Raw genomic sequence first — 26,604 nt, 5'->3', positions numbered from 1 at the left:
TATATATATATATATATTCAAAGATTTGCACACATTTTCAAGACTTTTTTCTTTTCAAAAATAGCAGATCTACAAGCTCATAGCGCGGCACCGAGTGCCGCGCTATGAGCTTTTAGATCTGCTATTTTTGAAGAAAAAAAAAGTCTGCTATTCTGTGATAGTCTGCTATTTTGGAATTTCCAAAGAAATCTTGAAGGTGACACAGACGCGTTCCCGGTCTTAGGGAGTCATAGGCTTCTTGTCACCTGACAGGGTGATAAGAAGCCCCCCCCCAAGGACCCCCAGGGTCCTTGAGAACCAATGATCTCTTTTCTATGTATAATGGATGGAGGATGTCGTGGGGCTGGTGGTTTGCACATGTTTGCTAACTTTGTTTGCTGTTGCTGTCGCAATTTAGAAATGACTCAATAATTAGTTGTTGCAGGACGTGGTGTTCACATTCATCTGCCTCTAATGCTGTCTAACCTACTGCGCTTCTTTGAAATAGCAGATCTGCAAGCTCATAGCGTGGCACTTGTAGATCTGCTATTTTAGAAGAATTGTTTGAAATCTTTTTATATATATATATATATATATATATATATATATATATATATATATATATATATATATATATAATTATTTTTTTTAACCCATTAAGACCTGGAACGCATCTGTGTCACTTTAGATTTCTTTGGCTATTCAAAAATAGCAGATATACAAGCTCATAGTTGAGCTTGTATATCTTCTACCTTAATGGGTTAAAAGGGAACAGTCAAATCTTTGCTTCTGGGGAGGGGGGAGGGGGACAAATACATATAATTTTGAGTCCTTTGACATGAAAAAAGTTTGAGATCCACTGATATTATAGCAACGTGCATGACTCTGGGCTTAGTTTGTACATCAAAGGCACTGCATGAGTTGAGACCTGAAGCCCATTCTACAAATGCCTTCTAAACCAGTAGTTCTCAAACTCATCCGTGACAAGTGACAGTAAAAGTGTCTGTAAATGTTTTGTTCCAGGCAGCTGTGATATGTCGCAATACGTTTTTGTGACGATATGTATCGTTTTGGGAAAAAAAGTATCGTTTTGAGATTTTTTTTTTTTCATTTTTTTACAATCATAATAATCAGGCATGCAAACAGCCCCGAGGTGAAAAGAGTGACAACATGTATTTATTTTTTCCGGGTCAGGTGTCACACTATTGCCCTTTTTGGATTCAAAACGGCTATTGTATCTGAAAAGCTACAAGTTTGCATGTCTGAATAATGCAAAAACAGAATTATTTGTTTGCATTTACTTTTTTCCTCCCCCATATATTGTCATAATAAAAAAAGTGCGTATCGTATCGAAGTTGTGAGCCCAATATCGTATCGTATCGTTTCGTGAAATTAGTCTATCGGCACACCCCTAGAACCTGATGTCGGAATGTACAGAAAACCGCGCGATCGTCCATTAAACCACAATTAACACATCGGGTGCCAGCATTTTTTCATAAGAACTTACCGTGGGTGCCAGCATTCTCCCCATTGACTGCGCTTTGCTGTTTAAAGCTTCCGCGTGCGTAACAAGCAAATCCACGCAAAAAAAAGCATCGATTCATGTTGTGCCATGAGCCTGGCTACAGCCTGGAACCATAACATTCCCCTCCGCGAGTTACAACGGGGGGGGGGATCGCGCATCGCGCATGACCGGTTTTCCCCACAGGAAACAGATTCGGAGATATAGGCGTTTCAAAGTAGGAAATAGACAGGAAGCGGATGGGGAAAAAAAAAGTGTTTCCGGTGAGCGATCTGGCACTTCCTTCGCAGGATTACAATGGGTGCTCCCAGAGCTGCTCTAGCCCCGCCCGCGCGGAGAAAAACGAAAAAAACGAAAAGACTAAACTCACGGTTCAGACCGTGTTCGGCACCGAAGCGGCGGAAGCGCCACTATGTAAACACACGGTTCAGACCGTGTTTGGCACCCGATGTGTTAAACAATAGAACTCAGATCTGCGTTCAGGCAGTCAATGTGTTGATTAAAGGGAGACTCTGGTGGTGAGGAACATGGACATGGGAGTATTTGTGTTATTTACAGTTTTTCTGTCGTGGTTTCTCTCACAGCGGAGTTGGTAACCAAGCTGTACGAGGCTGCGGTCAAGAAGGTCCCGCTGAGCGAGGAGTACCACTCCCATCTCTTCATGGCCTACGCTCGCGTGGGCGAGTACAAGAAGATGCAGCAGGTGGGACGAGCGTCAAACGTGAAAGAATGGAAGTCCCGCTCAACAGCTTCCATGCCCCCCTCCGTGTGTTTTGTCTGTTTGACCCGTTAAAAGTCGGGAACGCATCTGCGTGTAACCACTTAAACCATTATCTTATACTTTGGGCTATTCAAAAATAGCAGATCTACAAGCTCATAGCGCGGCACCGAGTGCCGCGCTATGAGCTTGTAGATCTGCTGTTTTTGAAAAATCGTGAAAATGTTTGCAAATCTTTGAATATATATGTGTATATAGTTCTTTAAAGGTAGGGTAAGTGATTTTCTTTGGTTAAAATAAGTGTTAAATAGCTCTATATTGTGATAGTACTCATTGCTATAGAGTGTTTGTTCAGTAAAAGGAGTCTCCTTGTCTCTCCAGCTCTTTATTAAACAGAAAATGCATTTTCGTTTCAGTTTCATTTCCAATTTTATCCAATCAGGATAGAGAACTCAATCAGGATCTAGATTAAACAAGTGAAATGTGAAGTGATGACACTAAGAAATGAACAGACAAAATTGTAACTGGAACACTATAAAAATGAAGCTTAAAAATGGGTACTATCTCCTGATTGGCTGATATTTTGGCACCTACCAAAAAAAATATTTTCTGTTTATTAAAGAGCTGGAGAGACGGGGAGACTCCTGTTACTGAACAAACACTCTATAGCAATGATTACTATCACAATATAATGCTTTAACCTTTTAACAAAATACTTTTTTGTTTTAACCAAAAAATATCACTTACCCTACCTTTAAAGTGAACATTTGTAACTCAAATCTTGAATATATATATATATATATATATGTATATATATTTATTTTAGTGAACATTTGTAACTCAAATCTTTGCTTCTGGGGGATTTCACAAACGTCTTCTAAATCCTAACAGTTTTTTTTTTTTAAACGTATGTTATAATATCAAGTGGTTCTCAAAAATGATATGTATTTGGCCGTGGAACCCCATCAAAAAGCAGATCTGCTATGAGCTTGTATATCTGCTATTTTTGAATAGCCCAAAGAAATGTAAAAAAAACCCGACAGAGATGCGGTCCTGGTTTGAATGGGTTAAATACACGAAACACCGAGGAGCAAAGCTGTCGTGCGGACTTGACTTCCATTCTTATATACTGTTATTTTGTGACCAGCACCAGCGTAGGAACTGGATGTGCTCAACAACCCACTTGTTTTGAACGAGGGACACACACAAAGTCATGTAACTCTTTAAGACCTGGAACGCGTCTGTGTGTCCTTTTTAGATTTCGTTGGGCCATTAAAAAATAGCAGATATACAAGCTCATAGCGCGGCACCGAGTGCCGCGCTATGAGCTTGTAGATCTGCTATTTTTTGAAAAATCGTGAACAATTTTGTGCAAATCTTTGAATATATATTTATATATATATATTTAAAGCGAGCATTTCTAACTAAAATGTTATTGCTTCTTGGGGATTCTACAAATGTCTTCTAAATCAGTTTAAAACAGTTTTCTAAAACACTGATGTTGCTATAATATTAATGTCAGTGTCAAGGAGCCCCACAACGATATGTATTTGGCTGCGGACCCCCATCTAAAAAAAAACATTGTTCCAGGGACCCCCAGAAGCAAAGATTTGAGTAAAAAACAATTGCTTTATAGATATATATATATATATTCAAAGATTTGCAAAAAAAAAAAAACACGATTTAAAATAAACTAGCAGATCTGCAAGCTCATAGCACGGCACTCGGTGCCGCGCTATGAGCTTGTAGATCTGCTATTTTTGAACAACCAAAAGTATAAAATGTGGATAACGTGGTTACACAGATGCGTCCCCCGGTCTTAAAGGGCTAAACACGCATTAACTGGCCTTCTGTAATGACTCTTCAGATTCAGTGAAAAGCCTTTTTTTATGCACTGTAAAGGATAGGCAAACAATAAGCATTGTTCTTCAGCCATATTCCTTTTTTTCGGTCATTGAATGTAGATTAGTTTTGTGTGAGTTGGTTGGATGTGTACATTTATGATGATGATGATGATTATTTTCTCGTAGACGATGTCTGTAGAGTATTGACCATGGTATTTCTTCTCCTCGACAGGCAGGAATGGCCCTCTATAAGATAGTTCCCAAGAACCCTTACTACTTCTGGTCGGTCATGAGCCTGGTGATGCAGGTAGGCTATGGGCAACGTGTGTCTGTGCTGCATACAGAAGCATCCATCCACACACAACGCGTGTCTTTGCTGCATACAGAAGCATCCATCCACACACAACGCGTGTCTTTGCTGCATACAGAAGCATCCATCCACACACAACGCGTGTCTGTGCTGCATACAGAAGCATCCATCCACACACAACGCGTGTCTTTGCTGCATACAGAAGCATCCATCCACACACAACGCGTGTCTGTGCTGCATACAGAAGCATCCATCCACACAGGGGATGTTTATACCTGAATCCATGGTGACACATAGATACCTACATTAAAGGAGAATTCCGGACTAGTGTCTTGTATCGTATCGAATCGTTTTGCAATGCAAACAATCAATTTTATCAATACTGAGTACTCGTAGCAATTTTAAGAAGAAAACAGAGAAAGAGGGGTTAATATCCAGTATCCAGGTATTTATTTTCTCACACAGAATCGTTGGGTAAATAAATAGTTACTATATCGATTTTAAACCAGTGGTTCTCAAACTCTTTCATGTCAAGGACCCCCAAATGGACACTTATTAGCCCGCGGACCCCCATTTGAAAAGATACATTTTAAGGACCCCCAGTTTGACATGCATTAGGGCTACGGACCCCCATTTAATGGCATTTCTATCTCTGGGACCCCAATTCATGTTGTAAAATCAATGTTAACTTAACTCTGAGAGTGTACAAATGGAACCAAATGGACCCGTTAGGGTCCATTTGGTTCCATTTGTACACTCTCAGAGTTACAGACCCATAAGGGTCCCCCTGGAACCCCCTCAAGTACCCCTGGGGGTCCCCGGACCCCACTTTGAGAACCAATGTTTTAAACCATCGAATCGTATAGTTTTAACTGAACCTGTCCTGTATCGTTCATGCATCGTATCGACTAAATCATTGAATCGAAACGTATCGTATGGTTCTAAATGAACCTGTATCGTTCATGTATCGTATCGACAACCAAGTATCGTGATACGTATCGAATCGTTGTTAAAGCGTATCGTTACACCCCTAATACCTACATTAAAGGAGAATTCCGGACTAGTCTGTTCCTTACCTTTTTATTATGATGGTATGATCTCCTAGGACGATCTGGTGCAGTAGAAAATCTTCATAACTCCATCCTGAGTCCACCACAGCTAAAAAACCTGATCCATGCTCAGTCTATACATTGCTATTGGGCCCGGTGGCTCGAAGGAAAAGAGAGCAAATTGAGCCGAATAATGTACGACTGTCTGCTTAACCCATTAAGACCTGGAACGCATCTGTGTCACTTTGTTTGATTTGTTTGGGCTATTCAAAAATATCAGATCTACAAGCTCGTAGCGCGGCACCGAGTGCCGCGCTACGAGCTTGTAGATCTGCTATTTTTGAAAAAATCGTAAAAATGTGTGCAAATCTTTAAATCATTTTAAAGCGAACATTTGTAACTCAAATCTTTGCTTCTGGGGGATTCAACAGGTTTTTTTTTTTTAAACTTACGTTGCCATAATATATAATATTATTTTTTTCCATGTCAAGGACCCTCAAAATGATATGAATTTGGCCGCGGACCCCCATCTCAAAATATATGTTCCAGGGACCCCCCAGAAACAAAAATAGAGTTCAAAATGTTCGCTTTAAACAATATATATTCAAAGATTTGCACACATTTTCATGATTTTTCAAAAATAGCCAAAGTGTAAAATAATGCTTTTTAGCTCAAATGAAAAAGTAACACAGATGCGTCTCCAGTAGGGGTGTGCCGATACACTAATTTCACGAAACGATACGATACGATATTTGGCTCACAACTTCGATACGATTTCGATACGATACGCACTTTTTTTATTATGAAAATATATGGAGGAGAAAAAAAGAAAATGCAAACAAATAATTCTGTTTTTGCATTATTCAGATATGCAAACTTGTAGCTTTTCAGCTACAATAGCCGTTTTGAATCCAAATAGTATGACACCTGACCCGAAAAAAAAAACATGTTGTCACTCTTTTCACTTCGGGGCCGTTTGCATGCCTGATTATTATGATTGTAAAAAAAAAAAAAAAAAAAATTTCAAAAACGATATTTTTTTTTTCCAAAACGATACATATCGTCGCGAAAACGTATCGCGATATATCGCGGGACGATATATCGGCACACCCCTAGTCTCCAGGTCTTAAAGGGTTAACCTGTTTAATACAGGTGTATATAATGTACGTCACCATGGGTTTGGCAGGTGAAGCATATACTGGACGACTGTGGTATGTCTTACATCTGGCTCACACAGAAATGTAACAACACTGACTGGTTGAAACGAACGGTCGAACAAAAGGTTGAGAGATCAGTTTCTGCAAAAGTGAACTTAATGATATGACATCATGTGACATTTATGTTGAGGACAAACAAGAGTTTAAGTTGGAAAAATATCTGTTGTGTGAGAACCTTAAGAACAGAGGATATGCGCACGCTTAAAGTGAGTGGCACAGCAACATGCAAAGTGAGTTTAACATTGTTTAATGTTGTTTAATGCAATCAGATATGACTTTTCTGTTTGGATGCATGGGCTGTCAAGGCCAGAAAGTATTTTTTTGACACTCAGTAGGCATTCCTGCATAACTTCCGGGTTTGATGATGATGTCACACGCATATCCTCTATAGACCATAGGCCATTTGTAACTTCCGGTTGAACAACACAAGAATCCCAAAGATTACTGGTAGATATAGAGGACTTGAAAGAAGCCAGAGGTTCTGCAATTTATGTAATGAAAATCCAGTTGGAGATGAGTTTCACGTTATGTTTGAGTGTAAAAACACTATCATTAGACAACAATATCTGCCAAAGTATTATATAACTCACCCATCTATGCTGAAACTCATTTTACTACTGCAATATGACAAGCAAAGAGTTATCTATAAACTATGTGCTTTTCTGGAAAACGTTCTCCCTCTGTTTAAATAAGGCTTGCCATGCCTTTTGCCATGTCTGTATGAATACTATGTAATGTAAATGTATGATATCTGATATCATATGGATATCATGGAGCACATTGTGAACATGGTCGTGAGGTAAATAAATCATGATGATGACTAGATCACATATTTTTATAGCAGTTTTTTTTAAATATTCTTTTTGGTTTATCTGACGTTCATATTGACAGACACCTAGCCACAGTGGCCCTCATTGTGTGTGTGTGTGTGTGTGAGGCGTGTGTGTGTGTGTGTGTGTGTGTGTGAGGCGTGTGTGTGACTTGACAGGCAGCTATGTCATTCATGTAGGCTACAAGCCTACGTGACAAAGATTGTACCGCTACGTATTACATGAAAGACACAGGTGTGTGTGTGTGTGTGTGTGTGTGTGTGTGTGTGTGTGTGTGTGTGTGTGTGTGTGTGTGTGTGTGTGTGTGTGTGTGTGTGTGTGTGTGTGTGTGTGTGTGTGTGTGTGTGAGAGAGAGAGAGGCGTGTGTGTGACTTAACAGGCAGCGAGGCGAGCTGGCGAAACTCTTTTTTTTGCGGTTCTTCATGTGGTAAAATCGGGGCGTTTCCAGAATATTTAAGGGGCGTGTTATTTAAATGACGCTCGGTTTCAGCCGTGACATTTATCAAGGCTGGGACCATGTGTACGCTCTGATCGGCTGTGTAGGATTCGTTGATAAATGTGACTTACACGTTGGCGTACGGCCGAATATATGGAAAAAAATATACGCCGGTTAATACGCTCTGTTGATAAATGAGGGCCACTGTGTGTGTGTGTGTGTGTGTGTGTGTGTGTGTGTGTGTGTGTGTGTGTGTGTGATATGAAATGTGAGCTTACCATAATCACAGTAATCCTTAATCATGCTCCATCATATTCAAACAAAATCACTGTATTTTATTAGATATTATATTGATATTATAGCTATTTTCTCCAGCTCCCTGCGGTGCATGAACCCCCCCCACCACCACTATTGTGTGGGGTGGGTCTATGATGGACCCACCACGCACACTAGTGGTGGTCCCCAGGTTGCTCTTAGTCAGGATGGTGGTCCCTGGGTCAAAATCAGTTGAAAACCCCTGTCCTAGGATAGAATGTTATATAAAGGTAACAACAATCTGGTACCACCCACCCATAAAACAAACATGGGCAAATTCTCCTTCTACAGCACAGCCACCAAGGTATGGAATAGTCTAACCCCATCCCTCAAAAAATGCAGTTCTCTGGGCTCATTCAAAACAGCTCTAAAAACTCATCTTTCTGGAGGCCATAAGAGGAGCTAGTACCAGTTTCCCTGTAGACAGACAACCCCCCCCCCCCCCCCCCTCCCCCCTTTTTTTTTTTTTGTGTACATACTTTTTATTTTATTTTCTTATGCTTCTTTTGTATATAATTTTTGGGGCGGTGTAACCGCCCCCTATAAGTGAGGTTTGGACACTGACCAATCCTGCACCGATTGGCCAATAGTCTACAAATCTATACTTTTGCAAAGTCAGCCAATCACATTACAGCTAGTGTCATCACCACTAGCTGTAATGTGATTGGCTGACTTTGAAAATTCAGGACTGTGATTGGCTAGCGAAACACATGACACATGTGCAGCCCTATGAATAGCAGTATGGACATAAAAAACACATTTATGTGTTTTTTTTAAGTGAGTCATGTTGTGATGACCACACACCGCCCACTTCACACTGGGTGTGATTTTTTTGTCTCCGCCAGGAGACTATGTTTTCACTTTCCGTCCCCCCCCCCCTCGGCCAAGCTAACATTGGTCAAGCCTCACGTGACACGTGACAATACGTTGAAAGAGTGTGCTCTGATTGGCTAGTGAGACGCATGACGTATCAGCGGCCTATAAATAGATAGATGTGTCACTTTGAAAGAGTTTTGGTCTCTTTCAAAGTGAGGTAAGACAGGAGTAATCACGAAATGGCTGAGAAATGGCGGAGTAACACTTAAGACAGGATTAATCAAGTAACACTTAAGACAGGAACAGTACTGGCGGAGACTTGTGCTCCGAGGAGCACATTTTCAAGTTTATTTTCTCATGCCTTTTTTGTACACAATGGTATATATTTTTTCCTCTGTATTCTTATGTTGATTTTTGAACTGTTTGGTTGCTACTATATATGTCTATGACATTAATACCAAGGACCCCCAACAGAAACAAGTCCGCAAGGACTTTTTTGGCCGGAGCTTTTAGACAAAAGCATTATAAATGTAACTGTGTTGTTTTACATTGTTTTGCCCTAATAACAATGTCAATCAATCAAAAGGTAAGAAAAAGGCTAGCCTGAAATCCTCCTTAAACGTTCTTTGTTTGTTTTTAGGCCATCTCAGCACAAGATGAGAAGCTGGCCCAGACCATGTTCCTGCCGCTGGCCGAACGCATGGTGGAGAAGATGGTGAAGGAGGAGAAGATCGAAGCGGAGGCTGAGGTAGGAGGAGAGTCTGCATGTTCATACGGTCCATATGTTCATATTTATCATAACAACATGCTAGTCTAGTTCTCCTCTGCAGGGACGTGCACAGATAGACTCTAGGTGGTGCTAGAGCACCTGCCCTTTGCCCTCTTGACCAGAAGTGCCCTTTTGGGAAGAAAAAAAAAACGTTTCAGTTTACAGCAGGGGTCTTCAACAGGGGGTCCTCAGAGTTACTACAGGGGGGTCCGCCAATTCTTTACGTGATATGATGTTTCTTTTTACCATAACCACTCGAAACCCTAGCATCCCTTTTCCGAGGAGAACTTTAGCCAAAAATAGCAGATCTACAAGCTCACAACGCCTCGCGCTGCGAGGCGTTGTGAGCTTGTAGATCGGCTATTTTTGGCAAAGAGGTATAGGTGTAGAGGGGAAAAAAGAGCAGACCAAGTAAACAAAAAAAAAAGTATGATTTACTTGAGCACCTGCCCCTCAAAATGTCTGTGCACGCCCCTGCTCCTCTGTAGTGTTTACCTTGTGTTGTTGTCTGTGTCTCCAGGTGCAGCTGTACTTTATGATCCTGGAACGGCTGGGGAAATGTGTAGAGGCTCTGGAAGTGATCAGAGGCCCACTCGGGGGTATTGAGTGTGTGTCTGTGTCTGTGTGTGTGTGTCCTTGTCCCTTTTTATGCCCATGTATGGAGTGCCCTGATGTACATCAATATATGCCCATATATGGAGCTGACTGATTTGTTTGTGCCCTGATCGCCATGGCGACACATTGAGGTTAGACAACACACTCCATATGTGGGTGTGTTTATCTGCATCGGAAACTCATTGTCTGCGCTCTGAGTAGCCAATGGCCAAGCACGCTTACAAGGTGTGTGTGTGTGTGTGTGTGTGTGTGTGTGTGTGTGTGTGTGTGTGTGTGTGTGTGTGTGTGTGTGTGTGTGTGTGTGTGTGTGTGTGTGTGTGTGTGTGTGTGTGTGTGTGTGTGTGTGTGTGTGTGTTGTGTCTTCTTATAGAGAAACTGACCTGTGTGTGTGTGTGTGTTGTGTCTTCTTATAGAGAAACAGACCTGTGTGTGTGTGTGTGTTGTGTCTTCTTATAGAGAAACAGACCTGTGTGTGTGTGTGTGTGTGTGTGTGTGTGTTGTGTCTTCTTATAGAGAAACAGACCTGTGTGTGTGTGTGTGTGTGTGTGTGTGTGTGTGTGTGTGTGTGTTGTGTCTTCTTATAGAGAAACAGACCTGTGTGTGTGTGTGTGTGTGTGTGTGTGTGTTGTGTCTTCTTATAGAGAAACTGACCTGTGTGTGTGTGTGTGTGTGTGTGTGTGTGTGTGTGTGTGTGTGTGTGTGTTGTGTCTTCTTATAGAGAAACTGACCTGTGTGTGTGTGTGTGTGTTGTGTCTTCTTATAGAGAAACAGACCTGTGTGTGTGTGTGTGTGTGTGTGTGTGTGTGTTGTGTCTTCTTATAGAGAAACTGACCTGTGTGTGTGTGTGTGTGTGTGTGTGTGTGTGTGTGTGTGTGTGTGTGTGTGTTGTGTCTTCTTATAGAGAAACTGACCTGTGTGTGTGTGTGTGTTGTGTCTTCTTATAGAGAAACTGACCTGTGTGTGTGTGTGTGTGTGTGTGTGTGTGTGTTGTGTCTTCTTATAGAGAAACTGACCTGTGTGTGTGTGTGTGTGTGTGTGTGTGTGTGTGTTGTGTCTTCTTATAGAGAAACTGACCTGTGTGTGTGTGTGTGTGTATGTGTGTGTGTGTGTGTTATAGAGAAACTGACCTGTGTGTGTGTGTGTGTGTGTGTGTGTGTGTGTGTGTGTGTGTGTGTTGTGTCTTCTTATAGAGAAACTGACCTGTGTGTGTGTGTGTGTTGTGTCTTCTTATAGAGAAACAGACCTGTGTGTGTGTGTGTGTGTGTGTGTGTGTGTGTGTGTGTGTGTTGTGTCTTCTTATAGAGAAACTGACCTGTGTGTGTGTGTGTGTGTGTGTGTGTGTGTGTGTTGTGTCTTCTTATAGAGAAACAGACCTGTGTGTGTGTGTGTGTGTGTGTGTGTGTGTTGTGTCTTCTTATAGAGAAACTGACCTGTGTGTGTGTGTGTGTGTGTATGTGTGTGTGTGTGTGTTATAGAGAAACTGACCTGTGTGTGTGTGTGTGTGTGTGTGTGTGTGTGTGTTGTGTCTTCTTATAGAGAAACAGACCTGTGTGTGTGTGTGTGTGTGTGTGTGTGTGTTGTGTCTTCTTATAGAGAAACTGACCTGTGTGTGTGTGTGTGTGTGTATGTGTGTGTGTGTGTGTTATAGAGAAACTGACCTGTGTGTGTGTGTGTGTGTGTGTGTGTGTGTGTGTGTGTGTGTGTGTGTGTGTGTGTGTGTGTGTGTGTGTGTGTGTGTGTGTGTGTGTGTGTGTGTGTGTGTGTGTGTGTGTGTGTGTGTGTGTGTGTGTGTGTGTGTTGTGTCTTCTTATAGAGAAACTGACCTGTGTGTGTGTGTGTGTTGTGTCTTCTTATAGAGAAACAGACCTGTGTGTGTGTGTGTTGTGTCTTCTTATAGAGAAACTGACCTGTGTGTGTGTGTGTGTGTGTGTGTGTTCTTATAGAGAAACTGACCAGTGAGCTACAGAGTAGAGAGAAGAAGTGTATGATGCTCTATGAGCGACTACAGCACTGGCCAGAGGTTAATGCTCTGGCCCACAAGCTGTTACTGAAGAAGTAAGTACAACCAATCACTGAGGCCTTTTAATGGCATATACCACCATGGATATATATATATATGTATTATCAACACTTGTATCTCTCCCATCTGTCTCCCTATTCAGTCCAGATGATTGGCAGTTCTATCCCTTGTACTTTGACTCTCTCTTCCACCTCATTGGTCAGTCATGGAGCCCGCCGGACCAAGGAGACCAGTGAGTACAATCAAAGATGGTTCATACAGAAAGATAGACCATCTCAATCGGAGCAACTACAGGCGAAATCGTACACAAATCCTATCTTTGAATATATATATATATATATATATATATATATGCATTTTTAAAGCCAACATTCTTAACTCATCTTTGCTTCTAGGGGGCCCCTGGGCCAAAATATTTTGAGATGGGGGGGTCATTAAATACATATAATGTTGGGGGTCTTTGACATGAAAAGGTTTGAGAACCACTGATATTATAGCAACATAGTTTTTCAGAAAAAATGATTTAGACATTTGTAGAATCTCCAGAAGCAGAGATTTGAGTTGAGAATGTTCCCTTAAAGGTAGGGTAAGTGATATTTAAAGGTAGGGTAAGTGATATTTAAAGGTAGGGTAAGTGATATTTAAAGGTAGGGTAAGTGATATTTAAAGGTAGGGTAAGTGATATTTAAAGGTAGGGTAAGTGATATTTAAAGGTAGGGTAAGTGATATTTAAAGGTAGGGTAAGTGATATTTAAAGGTAGGGTAAGTGATATTTAAAGGTAGGGTAAGTGATATTTAAAGGTAGGGTAAGTGATATTTAAAGGTAGGGTAAGTGATATTTAAAGGTAGGGTAAGTGATATTTAAAGGTAGGGTAAGTGATATTTAAAGGTAGGGTAAGTGATATTTAAAGGTAGGGTAAGTGATATTTAAAGGTAGGGTAAGTGATATTTAAAGGTAGGGTAAGTGATATTTAAAGGTAGGGTAAGTGATATTTAAAGGTAGGGTAAGTGATATTTAAAGGTAGGGTAAGTGATATTTAAAGGTAGGGTAAGTGATATTTAAAGGTAGGGTAAGTGATATTTAAAGGTAGGGTAAGTGATATTTAAAGGTAGGGTAAGTGATATTTAAAGGTAGGGTAAGTGATATTTAAAGGTAGGGTAAGTGATATTTAAAGGTAGGGTAAGTGATATTTAAAGGTAGGGTAAGTGATATTTAAAGGTAGGGTAAGTGATATTTAAAGGTAGGGTAAGTGATATTTAAAGGTAGGGTAAGTGATATTTAAAGGTAGGGTAAGTGATATTTAAAGGTAGGGTAAGTGATATTTAAAGGTAGGGTAAGTGATATTTAAAGGTAGGGTAAGTGATATTTAAAGGTAGGGTAAGTGATATTTAAAGGTAGGGTAAGTGATATTTAAAGGTAGGGTAAGTGATATTTAAAGGTAGGGTAAGTGATATTTAAAGGTAGGGTAAGTGATATTTAAAGGTAGGGTAAGTGATATTTAAAGGTAGGGTAAGTGATATTTAAAGGTAGGGTAAGTGATATTTAAAGGTAGGGTAAGTGATATTTAAAGGTAGGGTAAGTGATATTTAAAGGTAGGGTAAGTGATATTTAAAGGTAGGGTAAGTGATATTTAAAGGTAGGGTAAGTGATATTTAAAGGTAGGGTAAGTGATATTTAAAGGTAGGGTAAGTGATATTTAAAGGTAGGGTAAGTGATATTTAAAGGTAGGGTAAGTGATATTTAAAGGTAGGGTAAGTGATATTTAAAGGTAGGGTAAGTGATATTTAAAGGTAGGGTAAGTGATATTTAAAGGTAGGGTAAGTGATATTTAAAGGTAGGGTAAGTGATATTTAAAGGTAGGGTAAGTGATATTTAAAGGTAGGGTAAGTGATATTTAAAGGTAGGGTAAGTGATATTTAAAGGTAGGGTAAGTGATATTTAAAGGTAGGGTAAGTGATATTTAAAGGTAGGGTAAGTGATATTTAAAGGTAGGGTAAGTGATATTTAAAGGTAGGGTAAGTGATATTTAAAGGTAGGGTAAGTGATATTTAAAGGTAGGGTAAGTGATATTTAAAGGTAGGGTAAGTGATATTTAAAGGTAGGGTAAGTGATATTTAAAGGTAGGGTAAGTGATATTTAAAGGTAGGGTAAGTGATATTTAAAGGTAGGGTAAGTGATATTTAAAGGTAGGGTAAGTGATATTTAAAGGTAGGGTAAGTGATATTTAAAGGTAGGGTAAGTGATATTTAAAGGTAGGGTAAGTGATATTTAAAGGTAGGGTAAGTGATATTTAAAGGTAGGGTAAGTGATATTTAAAGGTAGGGTAAGTGATATTTAAAGGTAGGGTAAGTGATATTTAAAGGTAGGGTAAGTGATATTTAAAGGTAGGGTAAGTGATATTTAAAGGTAGGGTAAGTGATATTTAAAGGTAGGGTAAGTGATATTTAAAGGTAGGGTAAGTGATATTTAAAGGTAGGGTAAGTGATATTTAAAGGTAGGGTAAGTGATATTTAAAGGTAGGGTAAGTGATATTTAAAGGTAGGGTAAGTGATATTTAAAGGTAGGGTAAGTGATATTTAAAGGTAGGGTAAGTGATATTTAAAGGTAGGGTAAGTGATATTTAAAGGTAGGGTAAGTGATATTTAAAGGTAGGGTAAGTGATATTTAAAGGTAGGGTAAGTGATATTTAAAGGTAGGGTAAGTGATATTTAAAGGTAGGGTAAGTGATATTTTTGGGTTAAAACAGAAAAGTATTTTGTTAAAAGGTTAAAGCACTATATTGTGATAGTAATCGTTGCTATAGAGTGTTTGTTCAGTAACAGGAGTCTCCATGTCTCTCCAGCTCTTTAACACATTGACTGCCAGAATTATTTCAGATTTTTTGCAGTCTTCTGCCAGAGATTTTTCATTGGAAAAAAAAAAGTACTCAGGAGCCGAGATACAAAATTTTAAAGTTTTAAGTTAACAAGGAAGTGGATGAGAGTAAAGATCTTCGAAAATTCATATCTCCTTGGTCTTTGGGTAAAATAAAAAAAATTAAAAAAAATATATATTTTTTTTTGGAAAAAATGATTTTTTGCGTAAAATCGAGTATCTCGATCTTGGCAGGCAAGTGATGAAACGGTAATATCGAGTTAACTCGATCTAGGCAGTCAATGTGTTAATAAACAGAAAATACATTTTACGGTAGGTGTCAAAATCTCAGCCAATCAGGAGAAAGTACCCATTTTTAAGCTTCAGTTCCAGTTCCAATTTTGTCTGCTCATTTCTTAGTGTCATCACTTCATATTTCACTTGTTTAATCTATATCCTGATTGAGTTCTCTATCCTGATTGGATGGAATCGGAAATGAAACTGAAACGAAAATGCATTTTCTGTTTTATAAAGAGCTGGAGAGACAAGGAGACTACTAATATGGACAGGACACTCTATAGTAACGAGCACTATCAGAACATAGACCCATTTTGCAATTATTTGAATAATTGCAAATCACTTACCCTACCCTTTAAAATATATGTTGAAAGATTTGCACACATTTTCACGATTTCTCAAAAATAGCAGATCTACAAGCTCATATCTAAAAGCTATGAGCTTGTAGATGTACTATTTTTGAATAGCCAAAGGAATCTAAGAAATTCCTGGGATAATGGGATAATTAAAGGAGCTCTCTTGTAAATAATTTCTCTGCAGCTTTTCCTCTTGCAAGATCCATAATGGTTCAGTAGACTGTATAGTCTACTGTAAGGTTTCACAATGGTTCAGTAGAGCAGTGGTTCTCAAACTTTTTCATGTCATGGACCCCCAAATAGACGCTTATTACCCCACGGACCCCCATTTGAGAAGATAAGCCAGGGACCCCAATAAGAGAAGATTTTTATGGCTCTCTAGCAGTGATTCTCAACCATTTTAATTTCAAGGACCCTCAGTTTGACATGCACTAGGGCTACGGACCCCCATTTAATGGCATGTATGTCTCTGGGACCCCAATTCATATTGTAAAATCAATGTTAATTTAACTCTCCATTTGTACACCCACGCACCTTTGGAGCGGGCCACCCGCGGCCGCATGGTCGCTTGATTTTGACCCGGGGCGATTGTGTTTTAGGACCACAGACCCCACATTCAACCTGTGTGCGCGCCGTGTGCTCTACTCGGTGCAGAGAAAAAGGGTTTTCGTCACACAGTGAATGAGCTACTTTTCCCACCACTGTCTTATTATTAATTATGACATTATTTTGCCATAAATGAGCGTGCCTTGTTTCATAGACTGTAAGTGTTGCTCTCTCTCTCTCTCTTCCTGTATTATTATAATGACCATGAGCGGTCCGGTGTGTATTATTATATTGTTTATTTATTATTATAATGACCATGTGCGAATGCGCGATGACGTCATCGTTTCTCAAAATCTCCGGATTACATGTCCACACAGATCCACTGAAACGCATGTTTTGGAAAACCTTCACTTATTTATCCGTTTACAAAAATATCCGTTTTAGCGGCCAAAAACACCGTTTGCGTGTGGCTGAAAGGCCCAAACGCACACAAAAATGTGCGTTTAGAAAAAGATCCATGTACGTGTAGCCTAGGCCTTACTCTACTTCCTGAGCCACAGCCGGCCTATGTTTCTTTTTGTTAGTTTTTTATGCCACCACATTCACATTAGCCCACCCCAAGCCCCATTGAGACATGTTGCTACTAGTCTCGTGTTACCAGACTGTTGCCTCCCACAATTTACAAATGTTTGCGGTCATACAGTCTGGGACTCAGAAGCTCTGATCATGATCAGAATATAAACCGGATGTGGAGCCTCCTCTCTCCACTTCTGTTTAGTCTTTACAGTCGCGCAAATGTATCCTAATATAAATACTAATCATCTAAGTCTACATAGCTTGCTGCTTAGCAGAAATGGAAATTAAAAAAGTAAAGTGTAAAGATATTTTAAAATATATTTTCGTGAATGGAAGTGCCAGCTTCCTCTCTCGGATTTTGGGAGTTGTAGTTCCAGACCATAGACTGTATAAATGAGATGGACAAACCCACTCCGCTGCTTTCTACAGACCGAAAATGAAGCCGATTGTGCCAAGACTGTAGGTCCGCCATCTTTCAATACGCGTCAGAATGAGACCAGACCATTATTGGTTGGGTAGCTTGTCAATCAAGAGCGGGGGGCGGGGAATGAATGCTATTGGTTGTGTAGCTTGTCAATCAAATCATCCTGCCCCTCCTAGAGAATAGCCTACTTTATCGTCAATTTTAAAATAAATAGGACCATAATTTAGCAAAACGAATATCCTGATGATTGAAAGGAGACTTTAAACTAGCGACTGGAAGCATATAGAATTTATTACCATTTTTATTACGGTAAGAAAATCTAGTCTAAAGTTTGTCAAAAAACCCTTTCACTTGCGTTAAAATGAATTCTTTCTGACACCGCAGGTCGGCGCAGGGTAAAACAGCGCCACTCTGGCCATTTTGTCGGCCTCATCGTAAATATCTAAGACTTGCCCCTTGTTCCAGACTCTATATAGCATTCAGAGATTGTGGAATAGTTGTCTGGCTACGCGAGACTATGTTGCTAAATATACGTTGTTATACCTTTCAATCCGGATGCCACCTCTGTGTCTCATTAGTTGTTGCTATAATGTAGTAACATCATTTTTTTTTTTTTGTAAGAATTTGAACGTTTTCAGAAAACTATGGTTAGGTTTTAGAATGTCTAAATGGGTTAAGACCTGGAACGCATCTGTGTCACTTTTTGATTTGAGCTAAAAAAGCATTATTTTACACTTTGGCTATTCAAAAATAGCAGATCTACGCGCTACGAGCTTGTAGATCTGCTATTTTTGAAAAATCGTGAAAATGCGTGCAAATCTTTGAATATATAAACTGCTCAAAAAAATAAAGGGAACACTTTGATCCCTTAATCCTTTTGAGCAGTTTTCGTTAGCATTATGTACACAGTTCATGAAAAAACTCAAAAGAATTAAGGGATCAAAGTGTTCCCTTTATTTATTTGAGCAGTGTATATATTGTTTAAAGCTAACATTTTTAACTCTATTCTTTGCTTCTGGGGGGTCCCCTGGAACAAAACATTTTGAGATGGGGGTCGGCGTCCAAAATACATATAATTCTGGGGGTCCTTGACATGAAAAAGATTGAGCACCACTGATATAGAAACATAGGTTTTTTTTTTCAGAAAACTGTTGGGATTTAGAAGACATTTGTAGAATCGGCTTCAGGTCTTAAAGGGTTAAAAAAAAAAATCCGTTGGCCGCGCACCTTAGGGGCCCTCTCTATCTGAGGTTCCCAGAGGCTGAATTAGGGGCCCGGCACGTCCCTGAATTGCCACCACATTCACATTAGAATACTTGGCGTGTCTCTGTGTGTGTTTCTCTGCAGCTCTCCTGAGGGTACGGTGCATTGCTCTGTGGCTGAAGTGGTGACGTTCGTGGAGGAGAGGATCAAGGGGGAGGATGCCAAAGAATCCCGTCAGCTCAGAGGCCCTTATCTAGCCCGTCTTGAACTCATACACAGATTGAGAGAGAGGGGCTGTCCTGAAGCCAGCCAGCTAGGTGCAAAACACACTCACACACAGACACACACACACACACACACACACACACACACACACACACACACACACACACACACACACACACACACACACACACACACACACACACACACACACACACACACACACACACACACACACACACACGTGTGCAACAAGGTTTTTTAAATTCTGACTTAATTCCTTTAGTTGCATTCACAACAGGGTTTAGCGATCACACTAATGTTATCTTCACTAGTTATTATTGTCTCCGCCAGAGGTAGAGAGAGTATGTTTTCGTCTCCGTCCTTCCGTGTGTCCGCCAAGCTAACATTGGTCAAGCTTCACGTGACTATGTTGAAAGGGTGTGCTTTGATTGGCTAGCGAGACGCATGACGAAATAGAAACCTATAAATAGGTGTGTCACTTATATTTTTTGAAGTGAGCTTCCATCAGCCAAGCTAACATTGGTCAAGTGACACGTGACAATATGTAATATAAATAGGTAAGACAGGATTAATCAGGAACAGTACTGGCGGAGACCTGTGCTCCGAGGAGCACATTTTCTAGTTATTATTCCGCCCGTTTTTTGATTGGTCAAGCTTCACATGACATCACAATATGTAATATAAATAGGTAAGACAGAATTAATCAGGAATAGTACTTTCTAGTGTGATACTATCAACATTCTTAGCGATCCCACACTGTTTCTTCAGGAACAGTACTTTCTAGTTGTTTATTGCTACTTTCTTAAAGTAATACTTGGTAACTTTTTCAACAAAACTGTTAAATTGTATATCTTTTGTGAGTGGCAAATGTTTCACAACACCCACTCCATGCATTTCACCCCCGAAAGCCTTTTATAAACTATTTTCTATTGAAACAGTGGCTAGGGTAGTCATTCCCGCGAAAATGACGTCATCCGGCCGGAAAACAGAAACGGAAGTGCACCGGTTTCCTGTTTGGCCAGGAACTACCGCGCTAATAACAAAAAGGAATCTCACGCTGTTTTTAAGAGATTGTAGGATTTGAAGATCGAAAAACAACAGCAAAAGAAAAACACAGCTCACGGTAACTAAAGCTCCACTGGCTAAGAGAAACGATCCACAGATCGTATAAAACAATTAAAAGAACGCTTTTTGAAACGCTTCCGTCTTCCGGTGAAAACAAATGGAATTCTGGGTAACGCAGGAATAAACGAACAACCTGCAGTGACGGTAATGACCAGCAAAGGCTGCTAATTTTTTTTTTATTTGTGGACCTGCATTGTATTACTTTAAAGGTAGGGTAAGTGATATTTTTTGGTTAAAACAAAAAGTATTTTGTTAAAAGGTTAAAGCACTATATTGTGATAGTAATCATTGCTATAGAGTGTTTGTTCAGTAACATGAGTCTCCATGTCTCTCCAGCTCTTTAATAAACAGAAAATACATTTTCCGGTAGGTGTCAAAATCTCAGCCAATCAGGAGAAAGTACCCATTTTTAAGCTTCATTTTTATAGTGTTCCAGTTACAATTTTGCCTGCTCATTTCTTAGTGTCATCACTTCCAATTTCACTTGTTTAATATATATCCTGATTGAGTTCTCTATCCTGATTGGATAAAATTGAAAATGAAACTGAAATCCTTTTACTGAACAAACACTCTATAGCAATGAGTACTATCACAATATAGAGCTATTTAACACTTATTTTAACCAAAGAAAATCACTTACCCTACCTGTAAGATTTAAGAACTTTAACATTTCACACTTTTTTTAAACCACTGCTTATTTGTTGCAGGTGAGCCCGTAGAGCTGATGGTGCAGTTCTTTGGGAAGTTTGGAGACAAACCGTGCTGCATCACTGACCTTAAAATATACCTGCATCTGCTGTCCTCTGACCAACACGTTCAGGTAAACTATATATCTGCTGTCCTCTGACCAACACGTTCAGGTAAACTATATATCTGCTGTCCCCTGACCCAACACGTTCAGGTAAACTATATATCTGCTGTCCTCTGACCAACACGTTCAGGTAAAGGTGTACTGCGAGAGAGAGGCTCGCGTCGCGACGCAAAAGCGAGTGTTGATATTCAGACAAAATCTGTCACTTGAGTTTCAAATGGTATTGTTTGATCGGCTGGTGATATAACTTAACAGTCACAAGGTATTTATAAACACTAGACCATACCCGTAGGGGCATATGAGCGCCCAAAGTGTGCAGTTTGGCTTATGCGCTGTGAACAGACAGTTTATCAGGGATGGAAAGTGAGTTTGTAGTGTGTACACACACGCACATCCCATCGGCGCGTTGTGGAGGCACAGAACACACACAAACACACGCGCATATACAGATGTAACAGCAGGAGCCGCCCCCCCGTCGCCAACACACATGCGTGCGAGCCGTCGCAAGCACACACACACACACACACACTACGGAGCCGCGACGCAAACGACAACGGTACATCCTCATGCGGCCAGAGCCGTCCCCCGTCGCGAACACACACGGCCGTCGCGCGAACACAAATAATGTACATTCTGACATGCGCCTCCCCAACGTGCATGCGCACGTGTGTGTCCGCGCATACACGGCCGCGGACCCGAGTTGTGGTGCGATCATCTCCCAACCCACCCCCCCCACACACACACACACACACACACACACACCACGGAGCCGCGACGCAAACAACAACTGTGTAGCAGAATGGGTGTTTGGATAGGATGCGACGCATGCGCAGTTTGATCTCCGGTTGTTTTTTAAAACGCTAATAAATAGCTGAGATTTGATGAAATTGAGAAACGGGCTTCACAGTTAAGTTCAGATGGTAATGGTCAATGTCTGTGTGCAAATTCAGAGCAATTGCTCCAACCACTGAGGAGAACCGGGCAGCTTCACCATGAGACCGTGCACCACGCACTACAGACAGACAGAGGTTTGTCAAATTATAGGAGGATACTTGTGTGCATGACGGTGACGGAGCATTTTAATGAAGTCTTTCAGGACGCGGACAGGACAATGTGTCAGCCCGTACAACATGTGGCGCGCGCTCCGCAGTCGTGGTTTTACTTTTTATTACTGTTGTTATGTTAAAACTAAATGTTAAAAAAGGATTGATCAAGTGATATCACTCAAACAGAGAACATAACCTCTCCAGAATCATAGTCAACAATCAAGTTTCACAGCGTGCTGGGTAAAACTGCTGGAGTGGAGTACTGGAATGGAGTGCTTTGATCGGGAGCGTCTGATCAGTCATTTTCGCTGCGAATCGCTAGAAAATCTGTTGTGGAATGGGCGGTGGGTACACTGTCGTGTCGGGCCGTAAGTTGTAGGGAAGGGTCGAAAAGCCGACCAAACATGCTCGTCGGCTTCCGCCAGCCACTGCCCGTTGGGAGAGGCTGGAGAGGTTGAGCTCCTTGGTTGGCCGTTTAGCTCGTTTGGACACAGCAAATCGGTTTGAGTTTTTTCCCTCTCGTCTGCTTCTGGTGCAGAGGGGCAAGCCTAGTTAAGCCAACTCTCACGCGGCACTCGGTGCCGCGCTATGAGCTTGTAGATCTGCTATTTTTGAATTACCCTACCTTTAACAATCTTTGTTAAAGGTAGGGTAAGTGATATTTTTTGGTTAAAACAAAAAGTATTTTGTTAAAAGGTTAAATTGTGATAGTAATCATTGCTATAGAGTGTTTGTTCAGTAACATGAGTCTCCCTGTCTCTCCAGCTCTTTAATAAACAGAAAATACATTTTCCGGTAGGTGTCAAAATCTCAGCCAATCAGGAGAAAGTACCCATTTTTAAGCTTCATTTTTATAGTGTTCCAGTTCCAATTTTGCCTGCTCATTTCTTAGTGTCATCACTTCCAATTTCACTTGTTTAATCTATATCCTGATTGAGTTCTCTGTCCTGATTGGATAAAATTGGAAATGAAACTGAAACAAAAATGCATTTTCTGTTTAATAAAGAGCTGGAGAGACAAGGAGACTCCTTTTACTGAACAAACACTCTATAGCAATGAGTACTATCACAATATAGAGCTATTTAACACTTATTTTAACCAAAGAAAATCACTTACCCTACCTTTAAGGTAACCAAAGAGAATATCCCTGAACTGACGCTCTTGTTTTTTTTTTTCTCTCCAGTTTATTAACCGTCTGGGGGAAGCGGTTCCGCTGGGCGAGGAGGCGGAGGACGGCTTCGCGTTTCCCGCCGACACCAAAGCCCTACAGAGACATTTATGTGTTTGCCAGCTGAGCCGCGCGCTGGGACTGCACCATCTGCTGGACGTAGAGGGGAAACTGCGGCTCATCAGAGAACTTAAAGCTCACTATCGTCACGGGCTACAGTTTGGTAAGAGCATCAGGAGCCAGTCGCACCACCTCACACTACGTTCAAACTTAGCTTAGTTATGGCTTAAATGCAGGGGTGCACATAATTGGTGCGCAGGTGCGCATGCGCACCCAAAATAAATAATGCGCGGCACATCAGACGACGCGAGGCGCTTTTGCGTACCAACAGCTGGGACAGGAATTTCCAAGCTTTTATTTTTTAGCAAAACTAAAACATAAAAGCCTGGAGATCGAGGCTAGGAATTTACTTCCTGAAGCCACACTCACACACTCTCACTAAAGCATGCGTCGGCCCCATGTACAGCCATTATGCGCAGGGGAAGTGGACGCATGCTGCACGTGATTGTGTGATTGTTGCTTCGCGTCGCCTCACATCGCCTCGCTGCGTGCACGCAGCCAGCAGCGGCTGTTAAGAGGCACTCTTCACCGATGATGAACGCACCATAACGGTGCAAAATATGCCGTGAACGTCCAAATCTGGCGGATAAAAGCAGTGCAGCACAGGGCGCCAACCTTGGGGGCTTCTCCTAACGGCGTGTGAGAAAAAAAAAATGGCGAAAATCGCGGAATTTGTAAGCAGAGCGTCTGTCTGGGGCTTCAGTGCGGCTGCAGAGTTCATGTGCAGGGCTGGGCTGAAGCAGTGCTGCAAGCTCGTTCACGTCCTGAAACTGTTACGTTCAAGCTATCGTTCGTTGCGTGTGTGTGTGTGTGTGTGTGTGTTTTAAAGCGAACATTTTTAACTCCGATTTGTGCTTCTGGGGGTCCCTGGAACAACATATTTTGAGATGGGGTCCCGCGACCAAATACATATCATTTTGTGGGTCCTTGACATGAAAAGGTTGTAGCACCGCTGATATAACAACATACTGTTAGGATTTAGAAAACATTTGTACGTATGTATTTGGCCGCGGACCCCCATCTCTAAATGTTTTTTTCCCAGGGACCCCCCAGAAGCAAAGATTTGAGTTACAAATGTTGCCTAAAGAAATGTTAAAATGACAGATGAATGAATGTCTTCTCTACAGGAGAGACGGCTCTAAAGAAATGTTAAAATGACACAGATGAATGAATGTCTTCTACATGACACAGATGAATGACACACAGATGAATGAATGTCTTCTACATGACACAGATAAATGACACACAGATGAATGAATGTCTTCTACATGACACAGATAAATGACACACATGTCTCTCTACAGGAGAGACGGCTCTGAAGACGGAGTTGCAGTTCTCAGATATGTATTGTCTCATGGCAGCTCATGTATACGTTGACCTCTGGACGGACACGGGTGAGTCTCTCACTCTTTCTCATCTCTCTCTCTGTCTGTCTCTGTCTGTCTCTGTGTCTCTCTGTCTGTCTCGGTGTCTCTCTGTGTCTCTGTCTTTCTCTGTGTCTCTGTGTCTCTGTCTCTCTCTGTGTCTCTGTGTCTCTGTCTCTCTCGGTGTCTCTCTGTGTCTCTGTCTTTCTCTGTGTCTCTGTGTCTCTGTCTCTCTCTGTGTCTCTGTGTCTCTGTCTCTCTCGGTGTCTCTCTGTGTCTCTGTCTTTCTCTGTGTCTCTGTGTCTCTGTGTCTCTGTCTCTCTCGGTGTCTCTCTGTGTCTCTGTCTTTCTCTGTGTCTCTGTGTCTCTGTCTGTCTCTCTGTCTCTCTCAGAAGTATTTGTAAATCGTTGTTGTCGGGCAGAAACCTCTTATCTCTATATTTTAGCTGTTTTTTGTGTGTGTTCGTAAATGAGCGCCCTCTACTGGACACAAACAAATAGATTTCAGTGTGTGTGTGTGTGTGTGTGTGTGTGTGTGTGTGTGTGTGTGTGTGTGTGTGTGTGTGTGTGTGTGTGTGTGTGTGTGTGTGTGTGTGTGTGTGTGTGTGTGTGTGTGTGTGTGTGTGTGTTAGGGGAGGTGAGCATGGTGTGGCAGGGCCTGGGTCTCCTCCAGGAGGGCCTGTCTCACAGCCCCTCCAACGCTCAGTTCAAGCTGTTGATGCTGATCCTCTACTGTCGCCTGGGAGCCTTTGAGCCCGTGGTGGACCTGTACTCCAGTCTGGATGCTAAACACGTTCAACACGACACCATCGGGTCAGTGCAACTACAACTTCATTCTTAACACATTGAGTGCCAGGGGTTTTTCAAAACAGGGTACCTCCAGTGCCTGGAATTTTAACCATTTTTGGACCTTTTTCAAGTAGTCACAAAACATTTTCAGTGATCACCGTCCTCACGGTGATCCCCTCATTACACACATAGAGGTCTCGTACAATCCGGGGAAAAAGATTAAAAACATTCGGTAATCCGTTCCATAGTACACAGGAGCCGAGATACAGGCTTTTGAAGTCATAACTTAACCAGGAAGTGGATTGGAGTCTAAATCTTCGTAAAATGATATCTCCTGGTGCTGTTTTTTTTTTTTTTTCATATTTTTTCCCAAAAACAGCCATAACCGTTTTTGGCACACCTTGTTTGGATTATGAAAAACGGTCCGGACCGTTCTTGGCACTCAATGTGTTAACACATTGAGTGCCAAGAACGCAGATCTGCGTTCTTTCAAAAAATAAACAAATTTAGAAATAAAGGTTTATTTTTTATTTGACCCAAAGACCAAGGAGATATGATTTTTTCGAAGATTTAGACTCCCATCCACTTCCTTGTAACTTAAAACTTAAAAATTCTGTATCTCGGCTCCTGAGTACTTTTTTTTTTCCATTGAAAAAGTCTGGCAGTCTACTGTAGAAAAAAAAAAAAAAAAAAAGATGGCAGCCAATGTGTTAACCCATTCAATCCAGGAAAGTGTCTGTTGTCATTTTACATTTTAGCTGTGTGTGTGTGTGTGTGTATATATATGTATGTATGTGTTAGGGGAAATTGGAAAAGGAGCGCTCGTTTTCACCCCCCCTCGCTTCCCCCTTTGTTATCGATTCACTTTGATTGCGACTGGTGACGTTCATCTGTCTATCTAAACCAGTGGTTCTCAATCTTTTTCATCTCAAGGACCCCCAAAATGATATGTATTTGGCTGCGGACCCCCATCTAAAAATATTTTTGTTCCAGGGACCCCCCCAGAAGCAAAGATTTAAGTTACAAATGTTCGCTTTAAAAATATATATATATTCAAAGATTTGCACAATTTTTTAATATTTTTGAATAGCCAAAGTGTAAACGGTCATGATTATTGTGATGCTATATTAACACATTTTGCTGGGGACCCCCTGGAACCCCCTTCAACTACCCCTGGGGGTCCCCGGACCCCACTTTGAGAACCAAGGATTTAATCAACACACCCTGTGCACCCGAGTG

General features: G+C 41.1%; 1 protein-coding gene across 1 annotated transcript in view; it reads left to right on the top strand.

Annotated features, from left to right (window-relative positions):
* The window catches only part of naa25 (N-alpha-acetyltransferase 25, NatB auxiliary subunit), a 59,956-nt gene that overhangs the window by 13,929 nt on the left and 19,423 nt on the right, over window positions 1–26,604 (top strand). Inside the window, exons 4-14 of the mRNA XM_084046114.1 lie at window positions 2,086–2,204; window positions 4,296–4,370; window positions 9,677–9,784; window positions 10,326–10,404; window positions 12,364–12,475; window positions 12,583–12,672; window positions 18,841–19,013; window positions 20,775–20,887; window positions 23,108–23,315; window positions 24,517–24,606; window positions 25,209–25,389. Of these exons, the coding sequence (XP_083902240.1) occupies window positions 2,086–2,204; window positions 4,296–4,370; window positions 9,677–9,784; window positions 10,326–10,404; window positions 12,364–12,475; window positions 12,583–12,672; window positions 18,841–19,013; window positions 20,775–20,887; window positions 23,108–23,315; window positions 24,517–24,606; window positions 25,209–25,389 (1,348 nt within the window). The remainder of the gene's footprint in view (window positions 1–2,085; window positions 2,205–4,295; window positions 4,371–9,676; window positions 9,785–10,325; window positions 10,405–12,363; window positions 12,476–12,582; window positions 12,673–18,840; window positions 19,014–20,774; window positions 20,888–23,107; window positions 23,316–24,516; window positions 24,607–25,208; window positions 25,390–26,604) is intronic.

Source organism: Gymnoscopelus microlampas (assembly GCF_963454915.1).
Source record: "Gymnoscopelus microlampas genome assembly, chromosome: 21".
Lineage (NCBI taxonomy): Eukaryota > Metazoa > Chordata > Actinopteri > Myctophiformes > Myctophidae > Gymnoscopelus > Gymnoscopelus microlampas.
Note: the sequence above shows the minus strand (reverse complement) of the source record. Positions and strands in the feature narration are given on the sequence as shown.